The 26,783-nt window shown below is 40.9% G+C and overlaps 1 protein-coding gene across 2 annotated transcripts in view; it reads right to left on the reverse strand.

The window, feature by feature from the left end:
- FHL1 (four and a half LIM domains 1) overlaps positions 1–26,783 on the reverse strand; it is a 78,200-nt gene that overhangs the window by 1,818 nt on the left and 49,599 nt on the right. The window contains exons 1-5 of one of the 2 annotated variants that reach the window (XM_063432029.1): positions 23,056–23,168; positions 15,409–15,593; positions 9,936–10,110; positions 7,659–7,828; positions 6,843–7,029 (exon numbers count right to left, since the gene is read on the reverse strand). In XM_063432029.1, the coding sequence (XP_063288099.1) occupies positions 6,843–7,029; positions 7,659–7,828; positions 9,936–10,110; positions 15,409–15,593; positions 23,056–23,077 (739 nt within the window). In that variant the 5' untranslated portion in view covers positions 23,078–23,168. Of the gene's footprint in view, positions 1–6,842; positions 7,030–7,658; positions 7,829–9,935; positions 10,111–15,408; positions 15,594–23,055; positions 23,169–26,783 lie in introns of those variants that run through there. The other variant, XM_063432030.1, reaches the window with a different exon arrangement.

Below are 26,783 nucleotides of genomic sequence, written 5' to 3' on the forward strand. Positions count from 1 at the left end.
TCAACACATATTATATATCGGTTTTTTTAATGGACAAGATGGGCTTTACTTTGATGTGACTTATACATATATAAAATCTAATTTATTATTAAAAAAAACATTAAAAAATGAAAAAAATATATATTTTTTTCACAGTTTTGGCAAAAATAATGTGTGCATAATATGTCCAGCTTAGGAAAAGTAATTCAAAATAAATTCATTTAGGGGTCTTGTTTTTCAAAGTGCATAATATGTAAAGGATTTCAGCTTATTTTAAAAGTTACCGGTCACAAAATACAAGGAGTAATCTAAAATTTAAATGTGAATTTTTTTCAAAGTTGGTATGTTTGACTTGTAAGTTTGACAGCTGTCACAGAAAACAAAATTGCTTCACAAAAGTATATATTTATATAAAGAAGACATCACAGGCTATTTATTTAAGGGTATTTTGACACTTTTTAAATATCCATTTTCCCACCAATCTCTGCTACATATTGTAGTAAAATTGTGTTTTTTCTGTTTTTTGAAATACACACATATAACAAGGTTTTTTAAATGTGTATTTTGTTAAGCTGCTGTGTGCTATTCCTGGTCAAAATCCCATTTTGTGTTCAACATCTGCTGAGCACAACAATACCCCCATTGTATGCCTTTGCCACTATTTTGGGAAGCTACAACAGGCCAGACTAGTTCAGTTTCTACAGTTAGAAAATTCAAAGATGGATTTAATGGACCTATGTCTTATTTTGGGGCATTATAGTAGTTTGGTTGTTCAAATGACCACACAAAGGCCTTCCATTCGTGAAAGTAGACACTCCATGGTATCTCATATGGCATATATTTTGCCTTAACAGGTCACCATTTATTCACCATTATATGTAAAAATTTGTGTTAAAAAAATATTTTCCGCATTTTTTCCTTAAGCATTACATTTGTGCTGGGCATTTTGTATATTTGATATGTTCCACTATGATCAAACACCCCTAATTATGCTCAGCTAAGTCTTCTGAGTAAAACAATACCCCCAATGTATGTCTTTGACACTATTTGGCGACGCTACAGTGCCATAAAGGAGACCTGACCTTTTCAGTTTTTAGAGTAGAATTTTGAGAGACGAGTTTGCAGGGCTTATGTTTGAATTTGGGCCATTATAGCAGTTTGACTGTTTCAAAAACCGCACAAAGGCCTACCATTTGTGAAAGTAGACACTCCAGGGTATCTCATATGGCATATATTGTGCCTTAACATGTCTCCATATTTTTATCATTATATGTCAAAGTTTGTGGTACAAAAATATTTTTCGCATTTTTTACATTTGTGCTGGGCAGTTTGTATATTTGATATGTTCCAATATGATCAAACAACCTAAATTATGCTGAGCTATCTCCTGTGAGTAAAACGATACCCCCAATGTATGCCTTTAGTCGTATTTCCTGACGCTACACTGCCATATAGGAGACCTGACCATTTCAGTTTTTACAGAATTTTATAGGTTTATGACTCATTTTGGGTTCTAATAGCAGATTGGGAATTCAAACTTCACCCACAAAGGCCTACCGTTTTTTAAAGAAGATACCCCAGGGTATTTCAAAAGGCCCATTTTGAACCTTAGGGTGGGATCATTTTTTCGCTAGTGAGTACCAAGTCTAGTAGTAGTAAGCATTTTCTCTGCCTTTTTGACACACACTTTGAGATTTTACTGCATAGTTTACAATCCTTAGGTGTGCTACGGCAGTATAACGCTTCATATGTCACTCAGCTATGTCGTCTGAGTACAGCAATACCCCCGTGTGTACCTTTCTCAGGTATATGTGGATGTTGAATGGGCAAATTTGAGACTCTGCCATTTCAGGTTTGTTTTAAACTTTGAATTTGCATGCTGGGTCCATGTCCCATTTTGGGTCAAACTCTGAGGCACTGTCTGTCACCTCTGAATACGCTGTCAGAATTCTCTAACTGTACTTCCTAAGCATTTTGAACTTTTTACACAAGAACTTTAACAAAACAATGTTATAATAATGTTTTTTGTTGTTGTTGTTTTATTTGTATTTTTACCCCTAGCATTAAACTCCCCAATTTCCCAGGAACTATCATCCACCCCAATTAACTAAATAAAAGGTAATATATATATATATATATATATATATATATATATATATATATATATATATATATATATATATATATATATATATATATATATATATATATATATATATATATATATATATATATATATATATATATATATATATACAGTCAGTGGTTAAATACCAGAACTGACAACAAGAATATTAATTGTATTGAGAATTTATTGGCCCTGGGTATGAAACAATTTAAAACAGTTCCCAATACAAAGGCCAGGCTGAGAGAAACTGGTCTCCGTTCGAATGCCTATCTGGTAACACAGCCTGCACCTTTTCTGGGGGGGTTGGTGGTATCCGAAAGCAGAAGTGACCTGTCTGAATATCTCTGCTGTTAGGCCCTGCTGATGGCTCCCCACTGTGGCACTCAGTGAGCAGCACAGAAATTAGCTGGAACTGAAATGTAAGAAAAGTACATTTCAGCTTTGGATTTGCCTTTTTGAAAAGGATGAATGCATTGTGAGTAGCCATTTGCATTAAATAAATGCCCACTTTCTTATACCAGGCCCTGGTCTTTCTCATTATCAGATATGGCTGCAGCAGTTGATCAGACAGGTCAACTTCCCCCATGTGTTTATTGTATTGCTTAATGCAGACAGGCAGCCGTCTTGTTTCCTGTCTGCCACGGACTGCGACCCTGCGTGTGTGTTCGCTGTGCATGGTAGTCAGTATGAACACCTCCTTTTTGTCTCTGTATTTCAGAGCCAGCAGTTCGTCCTGGCAAAGAGCAGCCGTTTCCCCTTTTTAATTTTTTTCTCTGCCAGAGCCTTGGGGAAGCCAGTGCGTGTCTTGCGGATAGTGCTGCAGACCACAGTCTCAAAACAATATAGCATTTTTTGGAGGGGTATGCTATTGTAATAATTATCAATGTAGAGGTGGTACCCCTTGTTCAGTAGCGGGTTCATTAGATCCCAAACTATTTTTCCGCTAGTCCCAACTACATCAGGGCAACCTGGGGGATCCCGGTGGCTATCTTTACCTCCATATACTCTGAAGGTATAAACATACCCACTGCTACTTTCACATAACTTGTATAGCTTGATGCCATACCAGGATCTTTTGGCTGGGATGTATTGCTTGAACCCCAGTCTACCCTTGTATTTCATTAGGGACTCGTCAATACATATATTCTTTTGGGGAGTATAAATTATGCCAAATCCTTTATTAAAATGGTTAATTAGGGGGCGGATTTTATAGAGTTTGTCATACTGCTGATGATCTTTGGGGTGGCACTTCGAATTATCATTGAAGTGCAGAAAACGCAGTACTGATTCGTATCTGGGCCTACTCATGGTCTGAGAGAAAATGGGAGTATTGCATACTGGGTTTTTGGACCAGTACATTCGGATGCTGGGCTTTTTTTATAATTCCCATTAGCATGGTTAGTGCCCAGAACTGTTTTAACTCTGGCACACTGGTGGGGTACCAGCTCCCTTTTGTGGCAAGGTGACTTGTTGCATTTTGTACCAGATACTGCGCTGCATAAATATTTGTTTGTGTAACTATCTGCCCTAAAAAAATCATCCCCAAGGAACAGCTCCATAAAATCCTGGGAGTTATAGCTGGTCACGTCTCCCTGAATACCAGGAGTCGCAGTGAACAGAGGGATGTCGGGGACAAAATTGTTAGGGGGCACCCAGATATCAGTGCCAGGGGTATCGTCACTTTCTTCATCTGTGTCTGGCACATAGTCACCCTCTGCACTCTCTGAGGCAGTGTCGGTTGCCTCTGAGTCGGCTGCTAATATATTGTATGCCTCCTCGGCACTAAACCTTCTAAGCATGGTGAAAAATTTAAATTACCGTATTTTTCGCTCCATAAGACGCACCTAGTTTTTAGAGGAAGAAACCCAGAAAACAATATATTCTGAACAAACTGTCCCATAGTGTTTCTTACTATGGGACAGTTTGTTCAGAATATTTTTTTTCTCCCCTGTCCCATAGTGTCCCCCCTCCCATAGTCTTCATCCCCCCTCCCCTCCCCTCCCCATAGTCTTCATCCCCCCTCCCCTCCCCTCCCCATAGTCTTCATCCCCCCTCCCCTCCCCTCCCCATAGTCTTCATCCCCCCTCCCCTCCCCTCCCCATAGTCTTCATCCCCCCTCCCCTCCCCATAGTCTTCATCCCCCCTCCCCTCCCCATAGTCTTCATCCCCCCTCCCCTCCCCATAGTCTTCATCCCCCCTCCCCTCCCCTCCCCATAGTCTTCATCCCCCCTCCCCTCCCCTCCCCATAGTCTTCATCCCCCCTCCCCTCCCCATAGTCTTCATCCCCCCTCCCCTCCCCTCCCCATAGTCTTCATCCCCCCTCCCCTCCCCTCCCCATAGTCTTCATCCCCCCTCCCCTCCCCTCCCCATAGTCTTCATCCCCCTCCCCTCCCCTCCCCATAGTCTTCATCCCCCCTCCCCTCCCCTCCCCATAGTCTTCATCCCCCCTCCCCTCCCCTCCCCATAGTCTTCATCCCCCCTCCCCTCCCCTCCCCATAGTCTTCATCCCCCCTCCCCTCCCCTCCCCATAGTCTTCATCCCCCCTCCCCTCCCCTCCCCATAGTCTTCATCCCCCCTCCCCTCCCCTCCCCATAGTCTTCATCCCCCCTCCCCTCCCCTCCCCATAGTCTTCATCCCCCCTCCCCTCCCCATAGTCTTCATCCCCCCTCCCCTCCCCATAGTCTTCATCCCCCCTCCCCTCCCCTCCCCATAGTCTTCATCCCCCCTCCCCTCCCCTCCCCATAGTCTTCATCCCCCCTCCCCTCCCCATAGTCTTCATCCCCCCTCCCCTCCCCTCCCCATAGTCTTCATCCCCCCTCCCCATAGTCTTCATCCCCCCTCCCCTCCCCTCCCCATAGTCTTCATCCCCCCTCCCCTCCCCATAGTCTTCATCCCCCCTCCCCTCCCCTCCCCATAGTCTTCATCCCCCCTCCCCTCCCCTCCCCATAGACTTCATCCCCCCTCCCCTCCCCATAGTCTTCATCCCCCCTCCCCTCCCCATAGTCTTCATCCCCCCTCCCCTCCCCATAGTCTTCATCCCCCCTCCCCTCCCCATAGTCTTCATCCCCCCTCCCCTCCCCATAGTCTTCATCCCCCCTCCCCTCCCCTCCCCATAGTCTTCATCCCCCCTCCCCTCCCCATAGTCTTCATCCCCCCTCCCCATAGTCTTCATCCCCCCTCCCCTCCCCATAGTCTTCATCCCCCCTCCCCTCCCCATAGTCTTCATCCCCCCTCCCCTCCCCTCCCCATAGTCTTCATCCCCCCTCCCCTCCCCTCCCCATAGACTTCATCCCCCCTCCCCTCCCCTCAGACTTCATCCCCCCTCCCCATAGTCTTCATCCCCCCTCCCCTCCCCATAGTCTTCATCCCCCCTCCCCATAGTCTTCATCCCCCCTCCCCTCCCCATAGTCTTCATCCCCCCTCCCCTCCCCATAGTCTTCATCCCCCCTCCCCTCCCCATAGTCTTCATCCCCCCTCCCCTCCCCTCCCCATAGACTTCATCCCCCCTCCCCTCCCCTCAGACTTCATCCCCCCTCCCCTCCCCATAGTCTTCATCCCCCCTCCCCTCCCCTCCCCATAGTCTTCATCCCCCCTCCCCTCCCCATAGTCTTCATCCCCCCCCCATAGTCTTCTCTTCTCTGCGCCCTGTGCTGCCGAGAAACGCTACAAGACAGGTAAGTAAAACTTCATATTCGCTCCATAAGACGCACAGACATTTCCCCTCACTTTTGAGGGGAAAAAAAGTGCGTCTTATGGAGCGAAAAATACGGTAACTTTAACTAAATAACATATTTTTTTGTTTTGTTTATTTAACTTTTTTTTATACATTTTTTTGTTTTCTGATCTTTTTTTAATACTTTTTTTTTACTTTTTTAAAACTCTTAACTTTCTAAAACTTCTAAAAACTTTTTTTAAAAATGAACCCCTGTGGGTAAAAACAGAAATCAGATCACCGCTAAACACAGTGCTTACACCTAGCAAAGCAGAAATGCTTTGACTTAAAATAAACTTTTTTTTTTTCTCTTTTTTCACTTTTTTTTAATACTTTTATAAACTTTTCATAACTTTCTAAAACTTTTCAGCTTCCTAGCTACACTAATGCTAGATTACCCAATTCCCCCTAGCTTCAATCCACCCCAGCTAACTAATTAACAGAAAATAGTAAAAAAAAAAAATTAATATATTTAACCCCTGAGGGTTAAAAAGAAAATAGTTAACCCCTGAGGGTGAAAAAAAAAAAACCTCTGATCTCAGTAAAGTACTGTGATCAGTATTGTGATTGCCCTTGTTAATTTTTAAAGGTAAAGGGGGTAAGGGTTTTTTTTTTAGACTTTTAAACACTTTGTGTCTGACAGGGACACAAAGTTTCAAACAATCCATCTCTCTCCACTTCTAATCACACACAGAGGTGGAGGGAGGAGGATCAGAAGTCCCAGCAGCACTGTGATCGCTGTGACTGGCTGTCACAGCGATCACATGTGCTGGGACAGCGCTATTGGCTGTTGCTGGGCTTCCTCAAATGCCGAGGCACCCAGCAACAGCGTTAACCCCGCGATCGCGGTGATCTGGCGTTAACTTTAGTAATTGACGGAAGTTTTCCGTCAAGCGTCCTTAAGTGTAGGTCTGCCTTGACGGAAAATTTCCGTCAAGCGTCCTTAAGGGGTTAATATACAATGATTTATATTTGAACGTTTAAATAGTTCTTATGATAAAATCAAAATTATACAAGATATACCGGTGATTGGGTTGTTACATCCTGAGCATTTCTTGGCCACGAATGTCTTGTAGCAATCAACACAATAGTATTGATCCTCAACAGCGGTGAAGCGCTGGCCAGCGAGCTTCTTGTGGCATGTTTCACATACAAAGCAATCCCCATGCCACGGCTGATCCTGGTAAGTTATCCCTCCAGTAGTAATTGGCTGAAAAAATAAGTGTTGGAAAATTAATTTTGTGATCTACAGGGACAACAAACAAATATCCACCTGATCTGGAACTGTGTTTAGTGTAGGGTAGCAAATCATTATGGTAGACATACTGCCAACACACATGGAGCCGTAGCTGCTGACTAGGTCTGGTTTAGAACAAGAAATCTCCAGGAGAACAATTGCTGTTACACTGATTTCACATGGCAAATGTCTTTATCAGAAGCATACAGCTCACATTAGCAATCAGTCATAGGTGTGTTTTTGAAGCAACTAGGGATAAACTGAGCATATACAGTGACTGCAAGAATGCTTTGGGCAAGAGACACCTGTACTGCTGCCCAGGAGAGGACAGCGTTATGGGTAAGGGGGTGCCAGTCAGACCAGCTGCCTGGAAGTGATGCAATATAATTCTAGGAAAAGAACAGAACATAAATTGTAATGGTAAACAGTGGAGCTATTTCGTGTATACTATATTTGTACATAAATTGACATCAGTTATTTATATTCGCTTAATTTATATGCTCCTAGTAATAACATGCTAGCCCTTTCCTCCTAGTTTGTGCTTTAGCACAAGCGATGGTTTAGATTTTCGACAAAGACCATTCTTTGAACTTCATGCTTACATTCTTGCATTTCACGCAATGTTTTGCAAATTTTTCCTCATGGCAGGTGACACAAAACACATCTGTTCCTTTGGGGAAGAAACTTCCAGCCCCTATGGCTTTCTTGCAGTTACTGCATATAAAGCACTCCTCGTGCCAGGCACTGCCCTTATATTCCACATTGCGTCCACCTGCAAAACGAGGAGAAGGAGATAGGTTAATTAAATTGGGAGACAGACACACACAGAGGATTGTACACTCAATATAGTAAAATCTTACTTTTATTCCAGTCTGCAGCTGCTGGCTCTGCCCCGATCTGCCTGCTTGGCTGTAATCATCAGAAGAGATTCTCTGAGCCAATAACAATGCTTTCCCATATGAAAGCATTGAATTGGCTCAGCTTGTCAAGGAGGTAGACCCAGCACAAGCCAAACACAGCCCTGGCCAATTATCAGCTCCTAAATCAATGCATCTCTCTGAGGAAAGTTAATTGTCTCCATGCAGAGGGTGGAGACACGGCATGGCAGTGCTGCCCCATAAAGAACCTCTAGTAGCCATCTGAGGAGTGGCCAGTGGAGGTATCCCTAGGCTGTAAATGTAAACACTGCATGTTCTCTGAAAAAAAAGTGTTTACTACGAAAAGCCTGAAAGGAATTATAAATACTCACCAGAACAAATACAATAAGCTGTAGTTGGTCTGGTGACTATAGTGTCCCTTTAAGTGGCAATGTAGCAATTCAAAGTGAATTTCATATGTTACTCCAAAATCACAAAACTGTGGCCGAAAATGTTGTAATTCCTACTTCTAGCCTTTGCTCTGCAGATGAGGACACGGTCGTCCATAGCATTTCCTTTTCTCTGAAGCATGAGGAGGGATCACAGAGTGTGGTGGTGCACCCTTCTTTCAATGCACATATTTCCAACCCTTACTTACCTAGTGGGGCAAGAGAGCTCTTCTTGTACAGGGCATATTCTGTCTTTTGAAACAAAGTCTCAAAATTTGAAGGGGATTGCAGTAAAATCAGCAATCATTTCAACAAGTACAAAAACTATTTTTGGTTTGGGTAAAGAGGCACCAAATAAGCCCCTTACTCTCCTATTGTGTAACATTTGGGGGCAGAGTACCCCTCTTTAGAAATAGTAAGATCTGTTATTTGTAATGAGAGGTCTACTGTCCTGCAGTATAATCACCTAACTTACTGTCTATGTGAACAGTATTTTATAGAGGAGATCTCCACCTCTCTTGCGTAAATCCCCTCATTTAAAAGAGACTTAACTCTTCAAAATCCGTAGTTACATGCCCATCTAATCTACAGGTGATTCCCAGAGTAAGAGTGATTACCTGTTCCAAACATTTATATGATAAACTCTTTTAGAACCCCATTCACACCCATATAAAACTAACTCCCCTCCCCCCCAACAGCAAGTTTGTTGTTTCCCGAGGGGATTTTAGATTGCTCAGCCATTTAAAACGGACTTTATAATTCAATGCAAGCGCTAGGATTGGTTAGGTAAGTGGCCCTTTTCTTTGATCGGAGATGGACCCGCCATTAAAGTATCATGCTCAGATAGCTGCATGCTATGACACAATATCAATAAATAACTATCATGAAGGCTGGGGTAATTATTTGTTGCTCTCCAAAATACACAGACAAAAATAAGACTTACTTGAAACGAAAATAATTAAGTATTTTAATTAATAAGTGGGCTTATGTCCGTATGAGAATCTTTGGTGCACTTCTTTTATATTTATAATTCATGTTATGTAGTATACAAAGCGAATTTGGACACAAGGAAGCCTAATGAGAATATTATGAAGAATAATTACTCAGAATTGTATCTATTTTAAAATATATATACATATATATATATATATGTACTACTTTCATGCATGAACTACAAAATAGCACAAATTAAAGAAAATCAGAACTGCTACTTTTGAATAACACATTGGGGAACACGAACTGAAGTTAAATGTTAAAACATAATGTGTATTTTAGAAATATTTATAAAATGACTCATTCTAAAATTTTACTTTTCTTTTTTTTTTGCAGACTATTTGGTAAACAACAAACAACTATTTGTTAGGGTTAGTTACAGTTCAAAAACTGATATTGGTGTTAAAATGGAGTGAATACAAAAGCTTAAGGACTTTAGTACAGGGTTAGAAGTAGCCTAGCAGTTGTTGAGTTAAAGTTTCAAATTAAAGGATTAAGTTTCACACTTTTCCCCTCTTCAATGTTAATAAAACACATATTATATTTTACAAATTTCTTCTGAAATGCCCCAGGTCAATACCTGGTAAAATCTGCTTGTGGCATCCATTGCAGCGAAGAGAGTCCTCACGGGTGGTGCACTTTGCACACAGGATTTTATTGTCTTTTGCGACAAACTGCTCATTGGCCAGAGGGTGATAGCATTTAGCGCATCGGAAGCAGGTATCGTGCCAGTAGCGGCTCTTGTAGTGCAGCTCCTGAACAGAAAAAATCATGTATTAAGACTTTATAAGTTAAAATGTGCTACCCAGCGATGGGCTGACTCACCTTGCTCCATAGCTGCCTATGCATAACGCACATTTAAAAAGTCATTCACAGCGCATGCAAGATTTGTATTGTGCTTTAAAAGTACACTCTAAACATGAACCGTAGAGGGTCAGGGCACTGGTCCCTGGAACTAAAGCACATTTAGAAGCATCGGACGTGCATGCACTCATGGCTCCAACACAGAGGCTATTTAACGAAAAGCTTCTGATTGGTCAATTCCCTGGCACAGAATGGCCGCCATTTATACAGACGAACGGCTGCCAGGGGGAGCATTCATACCCCGAAAGGAGACGCTTCCCTTGTTTGGGTTCCACACCGGGACCTTGCGAATGGAGGTTAGTCGAAAAAGGGCACTGGCTGGTTTGGCTTTCCTAGCTCTTTTCCCACGGGCGGGCTTTTCTGTGCCTGGGAGACAAAGGGATGGTCCCTTTTTCCCGTGTCTGGACTCAACTTGCCAGGCACAGAGGCTCCTGGGAAGAAAACCCCCTGGCATCTAGGGGGGGAAACCCTGTGTTTTAGTGGCGGGCTCTGGGGACAAAGGGAACCGTGCTAAGGCCCCAGGAAAGGGGAGGATCCTAGGATGTGACCCTGTACGGTTGTGTGGAAGACCCCTTGCATGGGGATATGCATAAAAGCCGTGTGTGGCCAATAAAATTGTGTTGTACCTCCAGAACTCTGTCTCATCCAGTTACCAGGGGGTAATTGGTCTCTGTATATTCTAGAGTGGTTCCTGAGCGGCTGAAGGAAGGGAATTAGCGGGGTTACCCAGGGTCTGCTACCGGGGATATATCTACTAAATAGATAGTGACACTAAGCATCTAGTGATAAAGTGACTTAAAGTGACTGTCATCGCAAACGTACCTTTCTCCTGTTCTTCATTTCTAAACTAGTTCTATTTAAAACATAAATTAAAGTAGGAACTACTTTGTTTTGGGGTTTTTTCCTACACCTGACAAATGTGACAACACAGGCAGTGAAGCTTGCCTTAAGCTGCATAAAACAAAGTAGTTCCAACTTTCTTATGTTTTAAAGAGAACTAAATCAGAAAAGAGGAAAACAATAGGATAATGGTAAGTTTAACCCCTTAAGGACACATGACGTCATGATTCCCTTTTATTCCAGAAGTTTGGTCCTTAAGGGGTTAAGGTGGCAGAGCAATGAAGCAATTTAGGTGTATCGATCATGCCCATACAGTTTCACTCCTTGAGTCTCTGCTGTTTAGGCATCAAATCACTTTTGTTTCTGTAGATGTTGTCCTAGCCCTACATCTCCTGGATGTGACTCTTACAGCCTTAAAGAAAAGAACATCTAAAGTAAACCCAGTGTGCTGTAAGATCTTATAAAATAGAGAGAGAAAAAAAAATGTATCTCCCGATTTGCTCATTGAAAATGATGCTCTAGTAGGCTATTAATAGAGCAATTGATAAGACATTCTAAATTAAACAGCCAGGGGAGGTGTTCACAGGGCTCTGTAAACAAAGTGATGTAACTCCTAAATGGCAGATAATGGAGCGGTGAGACTGCAGGGGCGTGATCTATACACCAAAACTGCTTCATTAATCTAAATTGTTTTGGTGCTTAGAGCCTAGTTTAAAAAAAAAAAAGTAAAAATTCAAATTCAATGGATTGTTCCTATAAACAGGGAGACCCACAGGCATACTCTACAACGTAAACACCACAGCTTTCTCTACATAGATATGTTATTTTGAGGGCCCCTTTAATGAGGAATTGTCTCAGATTATATGCAGGTGCATCCTATTGTTTGCATTTATATCAGTTTTTAAGAGTTAAATTAGAAATAATAGTAAAACAAATAAAAGTTCACCGTTCCCACACAAGTAAGCACTATTTTAGAGCGTACATTGACTAGAAGTGCAGCAGTGTCACATTTAAAACACATTGTGGTTCACATCTCTTTCTGGCGATCAGTGCCACCATTTTCTTGACATGCTCTATATGCACCTACTTGATGGCAGTCATTTTCCCAGAATTCCCTTTGTACACACATATGCACTTGGGATTATGGTACAATTAGAATTTGCATTGTATGCCAGGCTGTACTAGTACATCCTTACTTTAAAGGAAATTCTAATCGGCAATTAGTAACTTGTGGCTCATGCTTGAACTTTCATAATACACTTTAAAATAATCACCCTTGGGGCGGGGCTTGACTCGCAAGCTGGCCAGACGTGTCTCTGTGAGCTCCTGCCAGCACGACCATTAAATCCACAAAGTTTGCCTAAATTTGCCATAAAATAGCGGTAGAAGGCACAGCAGCTTAGACGACAGGCATATCTAACGACAGGGACACAAAAGGTCCCCAAACTCCTTGCTTTAGGAGACCAAAAGCAGCCGGCTTGCCTTGCGGCCTACTCGGACAGCGGACCCGACAGCTGGGGGAGACGGCCGATCTCCCGCTGGGGATCACGCAATTCGAGGTACCGACACAGACGCCCCGTTGCCCCCCCCTTTGGACCGGTGGGGGTTATCCCAGTCCCCACTGGGCAGGCAACAAACCTGAAAAGCTAGACGACAGTAAACTCCCAGACCGCATGGGGGAGCAAAGATGGCCGCCATACAGAGGCACTCCTTACAACAGGCAAGCTTGCAGAATCTCGACTGGGTGCAGAGATTTGAGGCCCGATTTGAACAGCTATGCAGAGATTTCTGGACCCGCATAGCCAGCAGACCCGATGTACCTCACTTACCTGCACAGGTCCACAGCAGGAAGAGGAAACCTGTAACTGATACACCATGCCAATCTCACCTCCAGCGAGGCAAAACTAGGAGAAGGCCTGCTGGGAAATCTACATCAGTGCCCGGGAACAGAAAGCAGAGGCTGGGGCTTAGAACACAGCCACGCCGCCAAAAGCCCGGTCACCTAGCAGGATACAACCTGCAGAGGGCAAGAACCAGCACGGAGTCACTACACCACCAAGCCACACTCGGCCCAAGCCTCCATGTGAAAAGGAGCTCTGCAGGCGCACAGAGAAATCACCCCAGCAAAGCAGTGAGAGCGGGTGGAAAGCGGAGGAGACAGGCGGCAGCGAGATACAAGTCCCCACAAGCATGGACCAGCACCGTCAGCCACATAGCTTACCGCAGACCAGCACAGCTCTCTGCCAGACATCAGCGGGGAGTCCCTCCAGACCCCGCGGGAGCTAAACCTTGGCCGCAGCACCAACTTTACCTCTGCACACGGCCCGTCCAACAAGCCTCCAGAGTCGGTATTGGTTAAACCGCACGGACAGCACCGGAGGTGGACTATGCCCCTTTCAGCGTGCCGCCAACCTCAGGGTCCCAAGTACTAGCCTAAGGGACGGAACTTTCTCCTACGTGCCCTGATTACCTAATCGATCCTCTAATTGTCATAAGTAACCACTGCTTGTTTGGCTACAATCTATCACAATCCTGTTTCTAGATAGCAGAGGACTAATTTTCGTAGCACGAGAGCAAAGTATACTTTGATTTATTATACGTTACATTTACTGTTTTTATATTAGTTTATTTGCTCATATACCAAACGTATAGCCAGCCCCTATATCACTCACTAACGACCAATGTGTCATACGCGCTCTGGGTGCTTGCATAGGGCTCACTATAGCCGCTACCGTGGCAGACTCTGTTTGAAAACTATAGCCGTGCTCGAGGTTCGCCGTGCCCTTGTTTGACATATTCTAAGTCAAGCTTGCAGCAACACAATTAGCCTGCAGTCTAACTTTGCCAAGCACACTTCACATAGCCTGCACAACGCCAGTTAGACAAGCCAGAAGCTTTGCATGTTTTCTTTAAGTGTGCCGCAGCTATTGCTCCTTTAATTAAATGTTTATACATGTTGCCCACCCAACCTAGCGCGAAACCTAAACCTGAACCACTCACCTTATTTTAACTCATGTGGTAACCTACTCGCAGCTTCACTAGCTTTTGCCACTGCAAAACTCACATGCCTAGAAAGTTAAGCGATGTCACTATGTTGTGTTACCAAATACCTAAACCAGTACTGTCATATCATTTTTATCGTTATACATATATAAAAAATGTGCTAAATCTACCATGTACCCATGTTCAAATGTTCGTATTGTGCTAGAGGAATGCCTTTGGGGTACCTCACAAGCAACTGTCATTTGCCTACGCACTACAAAAATAAAGAATTAAAAAAAATAAAAAATAAAAATAATCACCCTTACGGAGTATGTGCCCTCATCTAGCGTGGAATGGTAAATACTCTTTTCCCATTCTATGATGCAGATTAACTTGACATATGTGTTCTTACTTATTAATCTATGGTGGCCTCCTCAGGACCAAAAGGGATTACTGGGCAAATAACGAAATATTATGTTTGGGTAAATATATAAAGATATTGTCATAAAAAAAAAAAAAAAAACAGAAGAGATTGAAATTGCATTTAATGTAACACACAGAACTAGCTCTAGGTGGCAGTATAACATTAAGGTAATTTCCTTTGTTGATTAATGGAGTTGATTATATCGAGCTGAGCGTGACATCTACTTAATGTCAGTGAACATGTCTGCCACCTTTTTAGGCATCAAATCATAAATATTTAGCTGTCCAGAGTGATATTTTAAATATTTTGACAGGGTGTCACATTAAATCCTGTGTGTTATATTTGTTTTACAGTCTATGACAATATAATATATCTACTCAATGTCACAATGTCCACGCAGACTGTCCAGATTTCCTTTGGTTGGTTGGGTGGGGTGTGACAGGCCAATACTTGATAGACAGTTTTTTGGCAGTATGTGACCTTTTGTTTTACTCACATTTGTCACATGTACTGAATGAAATATAAAATGGTTATTCTGCTTTTAGTCCAATATTTCAGGAATATTGCAAGATAACCTGAGAGAGTCTAAAATGAGAGGAGTATAGGCTGAGAGAGCACCCCACTCCCATAGCTTGTTGTATCCTAATTCAGGGTTGGGCAACCTATGGTACTCCTGATGTGTTGGACTACATTTCCCTTGATGCATTGCCAGCGTTACGGCTCTAAGAGCATTATTGCAGATGTAGACCAAAGCATCTGGAGTGCTGACGGTTGTCTACTCCTGTCCTAGAATGATCTTCTTAGAGTCAGGAGAACGTGGAACCTGGCTAATCCACCCACACACCGGTTTCCATTTTGGTGTTAGAATGCTGTTGCTATAATTTTATTTCCTGTCTGGTCTCTTAGACTGTTGTAACAATTTGGTCGTCATTCCTCTCCGTACCTTAGAATCCACCCCAATTGGCTTCCGACATTCTGCACAGGTGTTGGCGCAGATTTTCTCAAAGCACTTCACACAGCATTTGTGTCCTTCCTTCTCGACATACTTTTTCCCTTGCAAAGCGGCTCTGCAGTAGTGACAATCCAAGCGATCCGACATGGTGCCAACAGTGTATTGGCGTGGACCAGCTTTAAAAAAAAATAGTTTTTCATTAAATTAATAACAATAAATGATTGAGACAGCCTAGAGAATACAAGAGTCATTAATTCTAAAAGTGATATTAACAATTGTGTAGACCATAGCAGGGTTCCTATTATTTCATATTATCAGTTATTTATTAGTGAGAATTCAAAGTGAGTTCAAAGAATAGCTTAACAGAAAGCATAACTAATGCAGAGTCTCCAGCTTGGCTATTTCGACGTTAAATTCACACTAGTAAGTAAGCCTGTATTTCTAAGGAGTTCATCACGGCTGTGCTGTACAATGTAGGAACTTGGCACTACAGAGTTTTTGGCAATTCCATGACTACTGAATGCTGCAGCGTTTTTAGGGTATTTGAACAATTCTTGAAATTGTAAACTTGCAGACAGTGCCATCATACTAATATATTTCGACATGGAAGCTTCCAAGTCACATTCAAAATTATAATGATAAAACTTCTCATAACTTGGAATTTCCAACTTAAAAAAGGTTGTTTGGAAGACATGATGTCAAATGTTAAGAATATAACGGATTAGTTTATTACCACAAGTTCAACCCGTCACGCTATGTTCTAACCAGCCAATTGAATTTCATATAAATGAGGTTGCACAGAGGAATTATAAGCATCTAATGGACTGTTAGGATGTGTTTATAAACCACCATGATGCATTTGTCATGTGTATTGGCAATGTAAGAGCACAAATATGAAAACTAGCATTCAGCGTTCATTATGTAACACTTTGTCCTGAGGCCAAAAGATGCTAACGTGTTTCAGTATATCATGTCCTAAACGGGAAAGACGCTTATTACTTGCAAAAATACTTCTACATATAGTCTTCTTGTTTTCCTTCCATATGATAAGAGATAAACACTGGGGTTTGGGGTTTAAAAATAATACTACCTCTGCACACAGATTTTGTAGAACCCCTACGTTCTGCTCTAGAGGCTGCAAAACGCAGCTTTCAATGATTTGTTACAAATGTATGGAAACTTGTGCGAGTGATGTATTATTGGGATTATTCGCTAAACAATAATCTATAGAGAAAAGATCATTGCAAAAAAAAGTGCTGGTTTAGAAATCGTCTCCATGTCCGTCATGGTCACGGCGTGACTATTATAGTCAATTCATTATTAAATAAACCATCTTAGTATTAACTGTACACTTGTTATAAATCTACTTAATCCAGTACATCTCTCCTTGCCACTTTATACTTTCTATTGATATAGCAGAAACTATTGTAGGTATAGCCTATCCCACATAATGTCACCTTGACTTGTATATTCCTACAGAATACAATCTTTCACGCACGAATCAAAACCGCCATAATTTATCCCCAGTGTTGGCACATTGGGCAAGTTATGTTAACCTTGACCGTATTCAATAAACCTGCAAAATAGCAGCTTGTCACCAGTTACTAAATAAAGAAGGTGCTGTGACTAATGTGTGTTGGCACATCTACAAATGAAGGCTTCAATAAGTAAAAGGTCTAAGGTAACATGTTGGCCTAACCTTTGTTAAGCTTAGTATCAAATTATAGCCATGATATTATTATCCTGGGGCTGGATTCTACAATTAGAGGATACTGGTAACTAAAGAGCAATTTTCCCATAAACTTCAAAATGGGACTTGTTATTTAAATCCCAGACTCCTAGAATCCAGCCCATGAAGTTTGAAATAATCTTTTACATTTTTGGATATTTAAATTAATTCACCCTCTGCCATTCACTGGGGTGGCAGGATGGGAGGATAATTATAAATAAATATACATATTTTTTATTACAAGGCTTAATATGTGCACATATACACCTATATTTTGACCCCTAGTTATTGTGTATGGAATTTGGGGGGCACACAATTAAAAAATGACACCCAAGGAACCATAAAATGAAGGGTTATAGAACAGCCGGTGATTGTTAAAGAGACACGCTATTTAATGTGATTTAATCAAAACTGCATTCAAATTATTAAAAACTATACAAAAAATAACTTTAACGTTCCACTTGCACACGTAAGTGTTGGAAGTGGATAGACCACTCCCATACCAGGAAGAGTCTCTACCAATCAGGAGCTTTCTAGTTTCCCCCCCCACTATTCTATAACCTCATGTCAAGCAGAGCTTCAGGGGATATGTAGGCCATCCCGCAGCCACAGTTTCACTTGTCAGAATTTATGAGTGGAACTGTTCCGTAAGTGGATAGCAGATATACTGTAGCTGCTGAAGATTTATTTACAACCGATTTTAGGGAAAGTTTCATGAACTGGCTCTCCACAGTAATTTTCAGGGTGTAGAAAGCAGAGATAAAACATATACCCTATGCAGTGAGAATAGGTACAGGTTGTTAAAGGGACTCTTAGTGACCCTCTAATCCACCAGGTAGGTCTTAATTGCCGAGTAAACTCCATGGGTATCCATATTCAGTCCTTAGAGTAAACTCGAGCACTTCAGTAAATTTAATAAGGAAAACATGTTCAGAATTTTCCTAAGTATCAATCCCACCTTCTATGAAATGTTATTATCAGGGGAAACCAAATCAACTTCCCATAGATTCAAAGAGCAGAGTTTCTAAAGATTAAAGGATTGTGGCTTAGCATGTCCTTCTGTATGATTATTTCATGATGTAATGAACTTATATGATTGATAAATGATGTGATGGAATTGGTCTCACAAAATAGGACACATTACTTCTGTAACATTGGGGGGGGGGGGGGAACGATTCTCATCTTCCTTATTGTTTATTCTCTGCAATTTCCCTGACACTACAAGTATGACAACTCGATCTCTGCTAGGACTTGGTCTTGCCGCGGTCAGACAGAATCTGAGTGAGTCACCTATATAAACAGGTAATTTCCTTTAATGCGTGTCTGTCAGACACCGCGCATGGCTCCCAGCACCATTTGGTAGGGAAAACACATCTTTATGGTGACATTTATTTAACTTGGGAAGTAAATTGCCAAAACATAAAAAAAAAAAAGTGTTGTTTTTTTATATATATAGTAACAAATTAAATGTTGCTTAAACTCACACTTGTGAGTTTTATTGATGTTTTATTTGGGGATATATACATTAGATACTCCATTCTCCTAGTATAGAGGAAGACAACTCTTTACTAGTTAAAGCAAAATGGTGGAAAGAAGCGCTATGCACAGGATCACCGTTATGTCGTGGATACATAAGGACACACTTGGGCCCCTGGCATACCTTCTGGTACTCTACTGCTCCAACACACTGCTTTTTTCAGAACTGTGATATCTAGCCAAACTAAACTATACCCGCGTATGCTCCCACCTGTGGACACCACATTAATTCAGTTTATTCTTCTATAGGGAGGAGAGAAAACGGTCAAATAACTTGGATAAGAGTGTCACTGTCCTGCTTCCCTTTAGAATTTCCATCAACCCAAGATTTCTTTACTCTACAACCAGACGTGGATCTGTGCACACAGTACTGCAGAGCACATTTAAATGGATAGTATATAGCCACTGGGTCATTGCTGGTTTTAGTACAAAAGAGCAAGTTTTCCATTGTCCTGGTCTGACCATAATTCCTAAATACAAAGGAAGTATGTTTCACAGACTGGAACTCAATGTCTAGGAAATCGTGTCAGCTGCCTTGAGTAAAGAGTAACATAAACCAGGACTTTAAGAATCTTAACTCATTCCTTCTCTTTAATAGACTGTCTTCAACCAGCCAATAAATTGACCTTAGACCTGCGTAAATTTCAGTATAAATATTCAAATAACTACTGAATTCAAATGCCAACAGGGTAATTCACTAAAGTAAAAATTCAGCGTGGATTTCAAATTTAAAGCCAGAATAGCCTGGAAAATGCTCCAAGTCAGCTACTCTGGCCTTAAATTTGAAAAATTCACTTTGAAATCTCACTTTAGTGAATAATTCTGCAAATGTTTCAATGAGGGACAAATCAAGACGCCCATAGTGTTAACAAACACACATTGTTTTACTCAACGTCCACAGAACCTGACAGTAATAATATCTGTTGAATGTGTTCCTGACATTTATCTGAATCCTGGCAACAAGCTTTACCAAACACATAGCTGGCCAGGTGCCTGGGAGTCTCACCCCCTGTCAGGGCGATATATCTGGAAAGAAAGTGACAGATGCAGGATAAACAATATATAACCAGTGACGTGTCAGTCACTGACTGTGATAAACCACATTTGTCCACTCGATAGCAGAAGAATTTATATTGTAATGTGTTTGCTATTCAGCTTGCAGCCCTGACAACAAACCAGTCTTCCCCTAGATGCTTTTATTAAACTTTTAAGACACAATTAAATATAGACTTTTCTTTTAAAGGGAACACTGGCAGGTTTAGCCATTGAACTCGGAATTGCAACAAATAGAAGTCTAATTGGCAAATTGTAGGCCTAAAAAAGCCAAGTCAAGCCAAAGTTGGAGAATGTATACAAAAAAGCTATTTTGGGGGGGGGGGGTGGGGGGAGGAATCGATCACTCTTAATTCGCTACAATTCAGAGGTTAATGAATAACTCAGCAGTAGTGTTCTTAAAAAAACGTCCCAATGATCCATTTATGTTGGCTCCCAACATGAAAGAGATTCTTAATGCTAGGAGACTGTAAAAGCAAACCAAACAAATCGCCAATAAAGAACCTGTGTAATTGTGTATATATAACGTGGGGGGGCCGAGAGCTATGTAGGTAACAGATTTGAAAACAAAAATCACTGTTCCGTAGATATACTCACAACAAACATGTATGTATTTAATTATGCATTTTTTTTCATTGGGGGCATATTTCAAACATTTTTGCAAGCCCTCCCCTTCTAACTCAGCCCAGAATTGATGTGACTGTCCAATCACAGACTTCCCAATGCAGCTCAATGAGAAGTCTTTGCAAGGCAGGTGCTCTGAGCAATTGCTGACTCTTGAGTTTAGCTCCACTAGGCTAACCAAACCAGGAAGTAACAAGACTGGTGACCTGATTGACAGGTGACGGGGAGATGTTTACAATGTTAATTTGTAATTGTGGCAACTTCTATTAAAATCTGCACTTTTTAAAACTAGAAAAAAGTGCTTCAGGGGTCTGGAGTGGTTCTTAAATTCATGGATCAATGAATTTGGGTTTTAGCAACTTGAATGGTCATAATGTGTGTTTTTTCCTCGAATACCGTGCTGGAGATTAATAAATGGAAAGTACTATTCTGATCAAAAGGGATTGTAAATTCATGGACTAACCATAAAATGAGGCCACATAGTTTAACAAAAGGCAAAATGTTTGGCATAAAAGAAAAGTTATAAGAACAAGCCATGTCCAGTGGGCTTTAATGAAGTTATCGAATGGGTGGATATGCAAACCGCACTATGGGGAGATCTTATTCTTTATTTGATACATATTATTTTCATTATTCTAAGTTTTAAAATTGCTTAACAAAATAATTTTCCAAAAGCACCGGTTTTAAGGAAGAAACAGCAGCAGACTCTTATCTACCCCATACACACATCCTATATATGCGTTGCTAATGATATTTTTTAATATTATTGACGTAGGGATGGGGTAGGATGTAGCATTTGTTCACAGGGCTTGGTTTAAACAGTGGCATAAACCTCTCTCTCCATATGAGACAGTTGTAGTAGGTACACTATTAGCAATATGTAGCAGAATGTGTAGTTATAGAGCAGGCGTCCCCAAACTCCAGCCCTCCAGATGTTGCTGAACTACAACTCCCATGATTCTCAGCCTATTTCATTCATAGAATCATGGGAGTTGTAGTTCAGCAACATCTGGAGGGCCGAAGTTTGGGGAAGCCTGTTATAGAGCAATGTATGGAGGAGGCTTCCTACAGAGGTTGAAATTTAATGAATGTTGACGCTGAATACCATGACAGAAGCTACTGCTATACTTACAACCCCAAATTCTATGACCGCACTGAGTGTCATTAGATCACATGGACGACCCATCTTGATCTAACTCAAGCACTGCACAAATCTTACACCCATTTTTATGTATTCGATATTTAGTCATATTGTCAATGAAACAAAAAAAAAAAAAAGTGCCTAATAGTATAATGCAATTCAATAAATACATACTACCTTTGGGGAGATATTTTACGAGACCTATTCAGTCTTTCGTACTGCATGGAAATCTCATAGTGGTGATAGATACATTCATACATACATACTCACTGGCGCCTTTAACATTCCTTACCTGGCGCTCTATTCTTATTGGACTTGTTATTTCATAATTTAAAAAAGTGTTGCTTTATTTAAAAAGTGCAAGACATAAAGATCAAAGGTACTAGAAGGTACTAGAAGATGTTGATCCAGAATCCTTGGTATAACAAAAACGCTTCTGTTTCTATATTCTACCTGATCTTCCCGAAAGCACAATTTTTATTATTCTACTAGCAAATTATTCACTCAAACAAATGAAATTCCCGATCATGTCGGCTAGTTGGTGGCTATCATGATGATGATATATTATTTTGCAGTATTGTAACTAAACAAATAGACTGGGGTGACGAAAACGTGATATTAACTTGAATTAATTAGAAAAATATATTTTTTTTAAAAAAAAAGATATATCTAAACAAAATTAAATGATACAAGTTAGTTAAGTGTTTTAACCAATATGTGTTCTATTATATAAACAAACACAATTTTCTAAATGTCTCAGACTGTATACAAAATAACAGTAATAATTGCCAAAGCTATACAATTAAATGGCATTTATTTGATATTTAATTGTGGGACACACAACCAGGTAGAAATTTTTTTGACTTTTTATAAATTTAATTGTGGAAAATGGCGTATTTAAAAAAAAACTTACCGGTTTAAAAAAAAAATGTTATTTTTTAATGAGATTTTAACAATAGTTTTTATAGCATCTGTATCTGTGTTGAAAAACCGCAAATACTGACAAAACAGAAAAAGGTACAGCACGTATACATTATCTAGATAGTTCCAGAAACTTCAAACAACCATCGTATGGCTTAATAACTTCTGCATATTGAATATTAATATTTGTTGCTAGTTTTCTGTTCCATGATATGCAAATACATCATCAACATTTTCTACATGGTATATTTATATGTCAGATATACATGAATAAAAAATACAATGTAGACTGACAGTTACGTTACAATACGTATTGGACTACTCTACAATTGTTTGGGTTGAAACGAGTTCTATTCACAATCACCCTTAGTTTTTCAGCCAGGCAAGTGGAGTACCAGTACTGCAACATACAACAACCTGCATCCACAACAACAGAGATAAAGAATTTAAACTATATTTATCATAATCCCCATGTACGGTGTAAATAGGAAATATTCAAGAATAAAATACGATCTAAAAAAATAAATAGAAAAAAAAAAAGCAGTTAAAACAAGTTGCAGGCACTAGTTAATCAAGGAATGTATATTTATCGTAACGGGTTAATAAAGGACCCAGGAGAGTTCCATTCATTTACCTGAGTGTCTCTCAAAAGACATTGTTGAAGTTTTCACAAGAAGTCCCACTTAACGACTGATCTGGTCTGACTGATATCAAAAGTACTCTTTGATAAGATTTATTTGCTGGATGCTATTAATAAGAAGCTACAGGGAAATGTTCACACCCCTTTCAGAGGATTTCATGTTTAATCCCTCTTGAAATACAAGACCATTTTTGGATATCTTTAGGGGGAAGAATAAGGTCCAAAAAAAAAAAAAAAGTGTACACACAAAATGCCCACACAACTACTCCAATTTCTAATTTAGCTTCCCAGCAAATGTAGATGCCAGGGAGGTCATTCCATAAATGAAATTTGATATACCACTAAGAGATCAAAGACTGCATCCTTTATCTATGGAAACTATACACCAACAGTCAAAACATCCAATTATAGTGCTTCTCATACATATACCGGTATATTTATCAGATTAGCACTTTGTGTATTCTAAAGTAGAACATTGTGTTCAGCCAATAGGAGACAACCAATACAGAAATGTAAGCTGTTATTGGTCACACACACACTTCTCACAGACCGATGTTCAGTTTATCCTCAGTGTTCCAGAATATCTTGGTGCTCTGGAAATTAGCTTTCTACTGACCTACACACACCACCAGCTCAGTGAACAACGGCTTGTGTTTTGTGTTCTGTATAAAAGAAGGATGGCAAGTTTCAACAGAGGGGACAAGTCAACACAATGCCCAGGGCACTCTAAAATCTTTCAAACACGTTTGCATCATAGTCTGACTAGACTGATAAACACAGATATCTAGCAATCATTAAAGAGTTACATGCGTCCATATTATATTTAAAGAAACATGTTTTATGCTTTAGAAATGTCCAGCTTCTGTAGTGTTAAAAAACAAAAAAACTGAATCTTCAGATTAGAGCACAGAAGGAATATGCTGCCATTGTGACTACACTCGACTCACTGATTATAAATAATGATGGCAGCATTTGCGTGAGCGAATTGTTGTCTGGCTTGGGATCCAGGCATTAATTGGTTAAGTAAGTGTCTCTCCTGCAGTTGGTGTGGAAAGCTTAAGAAAGAAGAAGCGGGCAAATATGAAAAAAAATCACCCTGCATAGTAAGGCAACTGTCTCTTTCAAAGCTAAAACCTTTTGAATCAGATAGCCGTCTTAAAGTGATGCATGTCCCTTTAAATAATCCAGCTCAGACTTGGGCTCCGTGCTATATTCCCTTATGGCCAACCGGTTACTTTCTCTTGGTGAATCTCTCGGTTTCTCATGTGATGGCTCTCCCCCCAGGGACTCCCTCAGTGCAAGTTTGGTTTACTGCCTTGGTTACCTAGAGGAGTCATTTATGATATTGCTGCTTTGCTGTTCACAGACGGGTAAACTCGCGGCTTACTGGTAGAGCTCTGGAAGTGTACCAGACAGTGTCTCAAACTAAGCAGCCACACCGTCAGATGTTTCAAACTTACCTTGGGCTCGGCGGACAGCTACCTGGTCTCCCTCCTTTCTGGTCCCCAGTGGGTGCGACGTTCTTAGGAACGCCGGCCGCTGCGGATCGGGCTTTTATAAGAAACTTACCTTCACTCACTTCAAAGATGGCGCCAACGCATGTTGTGGGGTCAGAGACAGCCAATTACAGCCTAAGGAGGGTTATTTAAACCCAAATTACCTTTTTGTCAGTGCCCTGTCGTGGTTTCCACTAGCTGGTTATCTGAGAGGGTGTTCCTGATTGCGTTTTTCTGGTATTTGACTTTGGCTTAGTTTTGACTTCCCTAATTTCTGGTATCCTTAACTTCTGGCTTTACTCATCGTTGTGTCTCATTCTGTGTCCCTGACCTCGGCAAGTATTTTGACTATTCTGTGGTACGTTAAATCCGGCCATTCTAAGGTCCGGTTAGACGTTACCTTTAGTCCTAGGTGTGATACAATTCTGCGTGCTGGATCAACTATAATCCTGACAGACGGGCCTTGTTTGGGTAGGATTTCCCAGTCAGAGAACAATAATATGAATGAAATACTCCTTTCAGTCCCACAAGCAATTTATATTATCTGCTTTGTAAAATACACTCATCTCACACAATGGCAGCAATATAAAGGAACACTCCAAGCACCAGCACAGTTCCCTCTTGTGGTTATGGTACAAGGAGCGCCCTGGCACCACCCCTCGCTCTGTAAGCAGTTACATCATTTTGAATGGTTTGACTTTTTAAATGGTGTCCACCGGCCTCCTCTCATTGCATCCACTGCTAACAGCAGACAGTCGGACGCTCCTAAGCAGAATCATTTCTAAAGCTTTTATATTATGCAGGTATTATCTCCTATTTGAGAGCTGAGCACGTTTTATAATCACGACCCAGAATTCCATTCATGCTCGTGTATGGGCAGATGGGAGTGCCGCCTCCATGGCTGTAACTTGCTTGCTAACAGGATGGACTCTTTTGGGATTTTTAAACATTCCTTCAGCTACACTGTGCAGAGTAGAACAAGGGACTTCATTACACCATTGTCTGCTATGGTGCTTGGAGGGTTTCTGAAGAGTCTACAACACCGTTTCTCATGGGGAAATTGCTCTAACGCTGTCAGACATCATGGGTTAATATGATTCGGCTCAAACATTCAACAGAGCCAAATATCATGCGCAATTTGGCACCAAAACTACTACATCTGTACTAATCCACATGCCACCAGTATATCACAACAAGTACCCACAAAATATCCATGAGTCTCTCAGGTCCACGTTACCTATGGACTGTCTCTTCTGGGTACTTGCAATGAGTCAGATCTGACTTTAGAGGACAACTAATCATTTCAATAAATTGACCAGGGTGCAATCTTTTAGCCTCTCATTCTAAAACACTGCTGTTTAGGAGATATGGCAATGTTTTGTTTGAAGGATTAAACATTATCCTGACAGCCACTAGAGGCGCTTGTACTGCAACAACAGAGTTTCACTGGGTCATGTGACGTTTGACTTTCATGATGACGTTGAAAGTCATCAAATGCACCTACAAGGGAAACATTGGATTGAAAAGCATTTGATTGGGCATGCATCTCATCCCCAATACTACTTTCAGAAGAGCAATGGATTGGACAAATAGCCAATGGCATCACAGGGTGACATCACAGGAGGAGTACCAGGCAGCAGCATTGAGTGAGCCTCAGTGCTTGAAAAAAAAAAAGCCCCAGGAGAATATGGAGACGACAGGAGAATATGAAGAGAGGGGAAAAAAGTGGTGTGGGGAGAATATAGAGATGTATTGATAGCAAGCTTTTCAGGCCATTCCTTGCTTATTCTCTACAGGGAATGGCCCCAAGAGCATGCAGTCTAACTCTAGTAACTCTAATTATTCTTTACTTGAATAAATTAAATAAAGGTTATGAATAGATATACAAAACGTGGGTTAGAATGCAAGCTTGTGGGACCATTCTCTGAATGTTCTGGTCTCCTGATGTAAAAGAATGATCCCCAAAAGCTTGCGTTCTAATTCAAATTAGCATTCCTGTTTCCCTTAATAATTTATGTGAAGATTATAAATTGATAGGTTAACATATTTAATGTGCAAAACCAGGCCACAATAGTCCTATCAAATTCATGCTTTTTTTTTTAGGGGGAGGGCTTTATTGATTCTTGCACCAGTGCCCTGGCATTTCTAGTTTTTCCTCTGCATGTGTCCTTCAATACTGGTAGCATGATGTGAGTGATAGGCAACATTTACCAGAGAGAAGGTGCG

The sequence above is a fragment of the Pelobates fuscus genome, chromosome 9 (genome assembly GCF_036172605.1).
Source record: "Pelobates fuscus isolate aPelFus1 chromosome 9, aPelFus1.pri, whole genome shotgun sequence".
In the NCBI taxonomy this organism is placed as follows: Eukaryota; Metazoa; Chordata; class Amphibia; order Anura; family Pelobatidae; genus Pelobates; species Pelobates fuscus.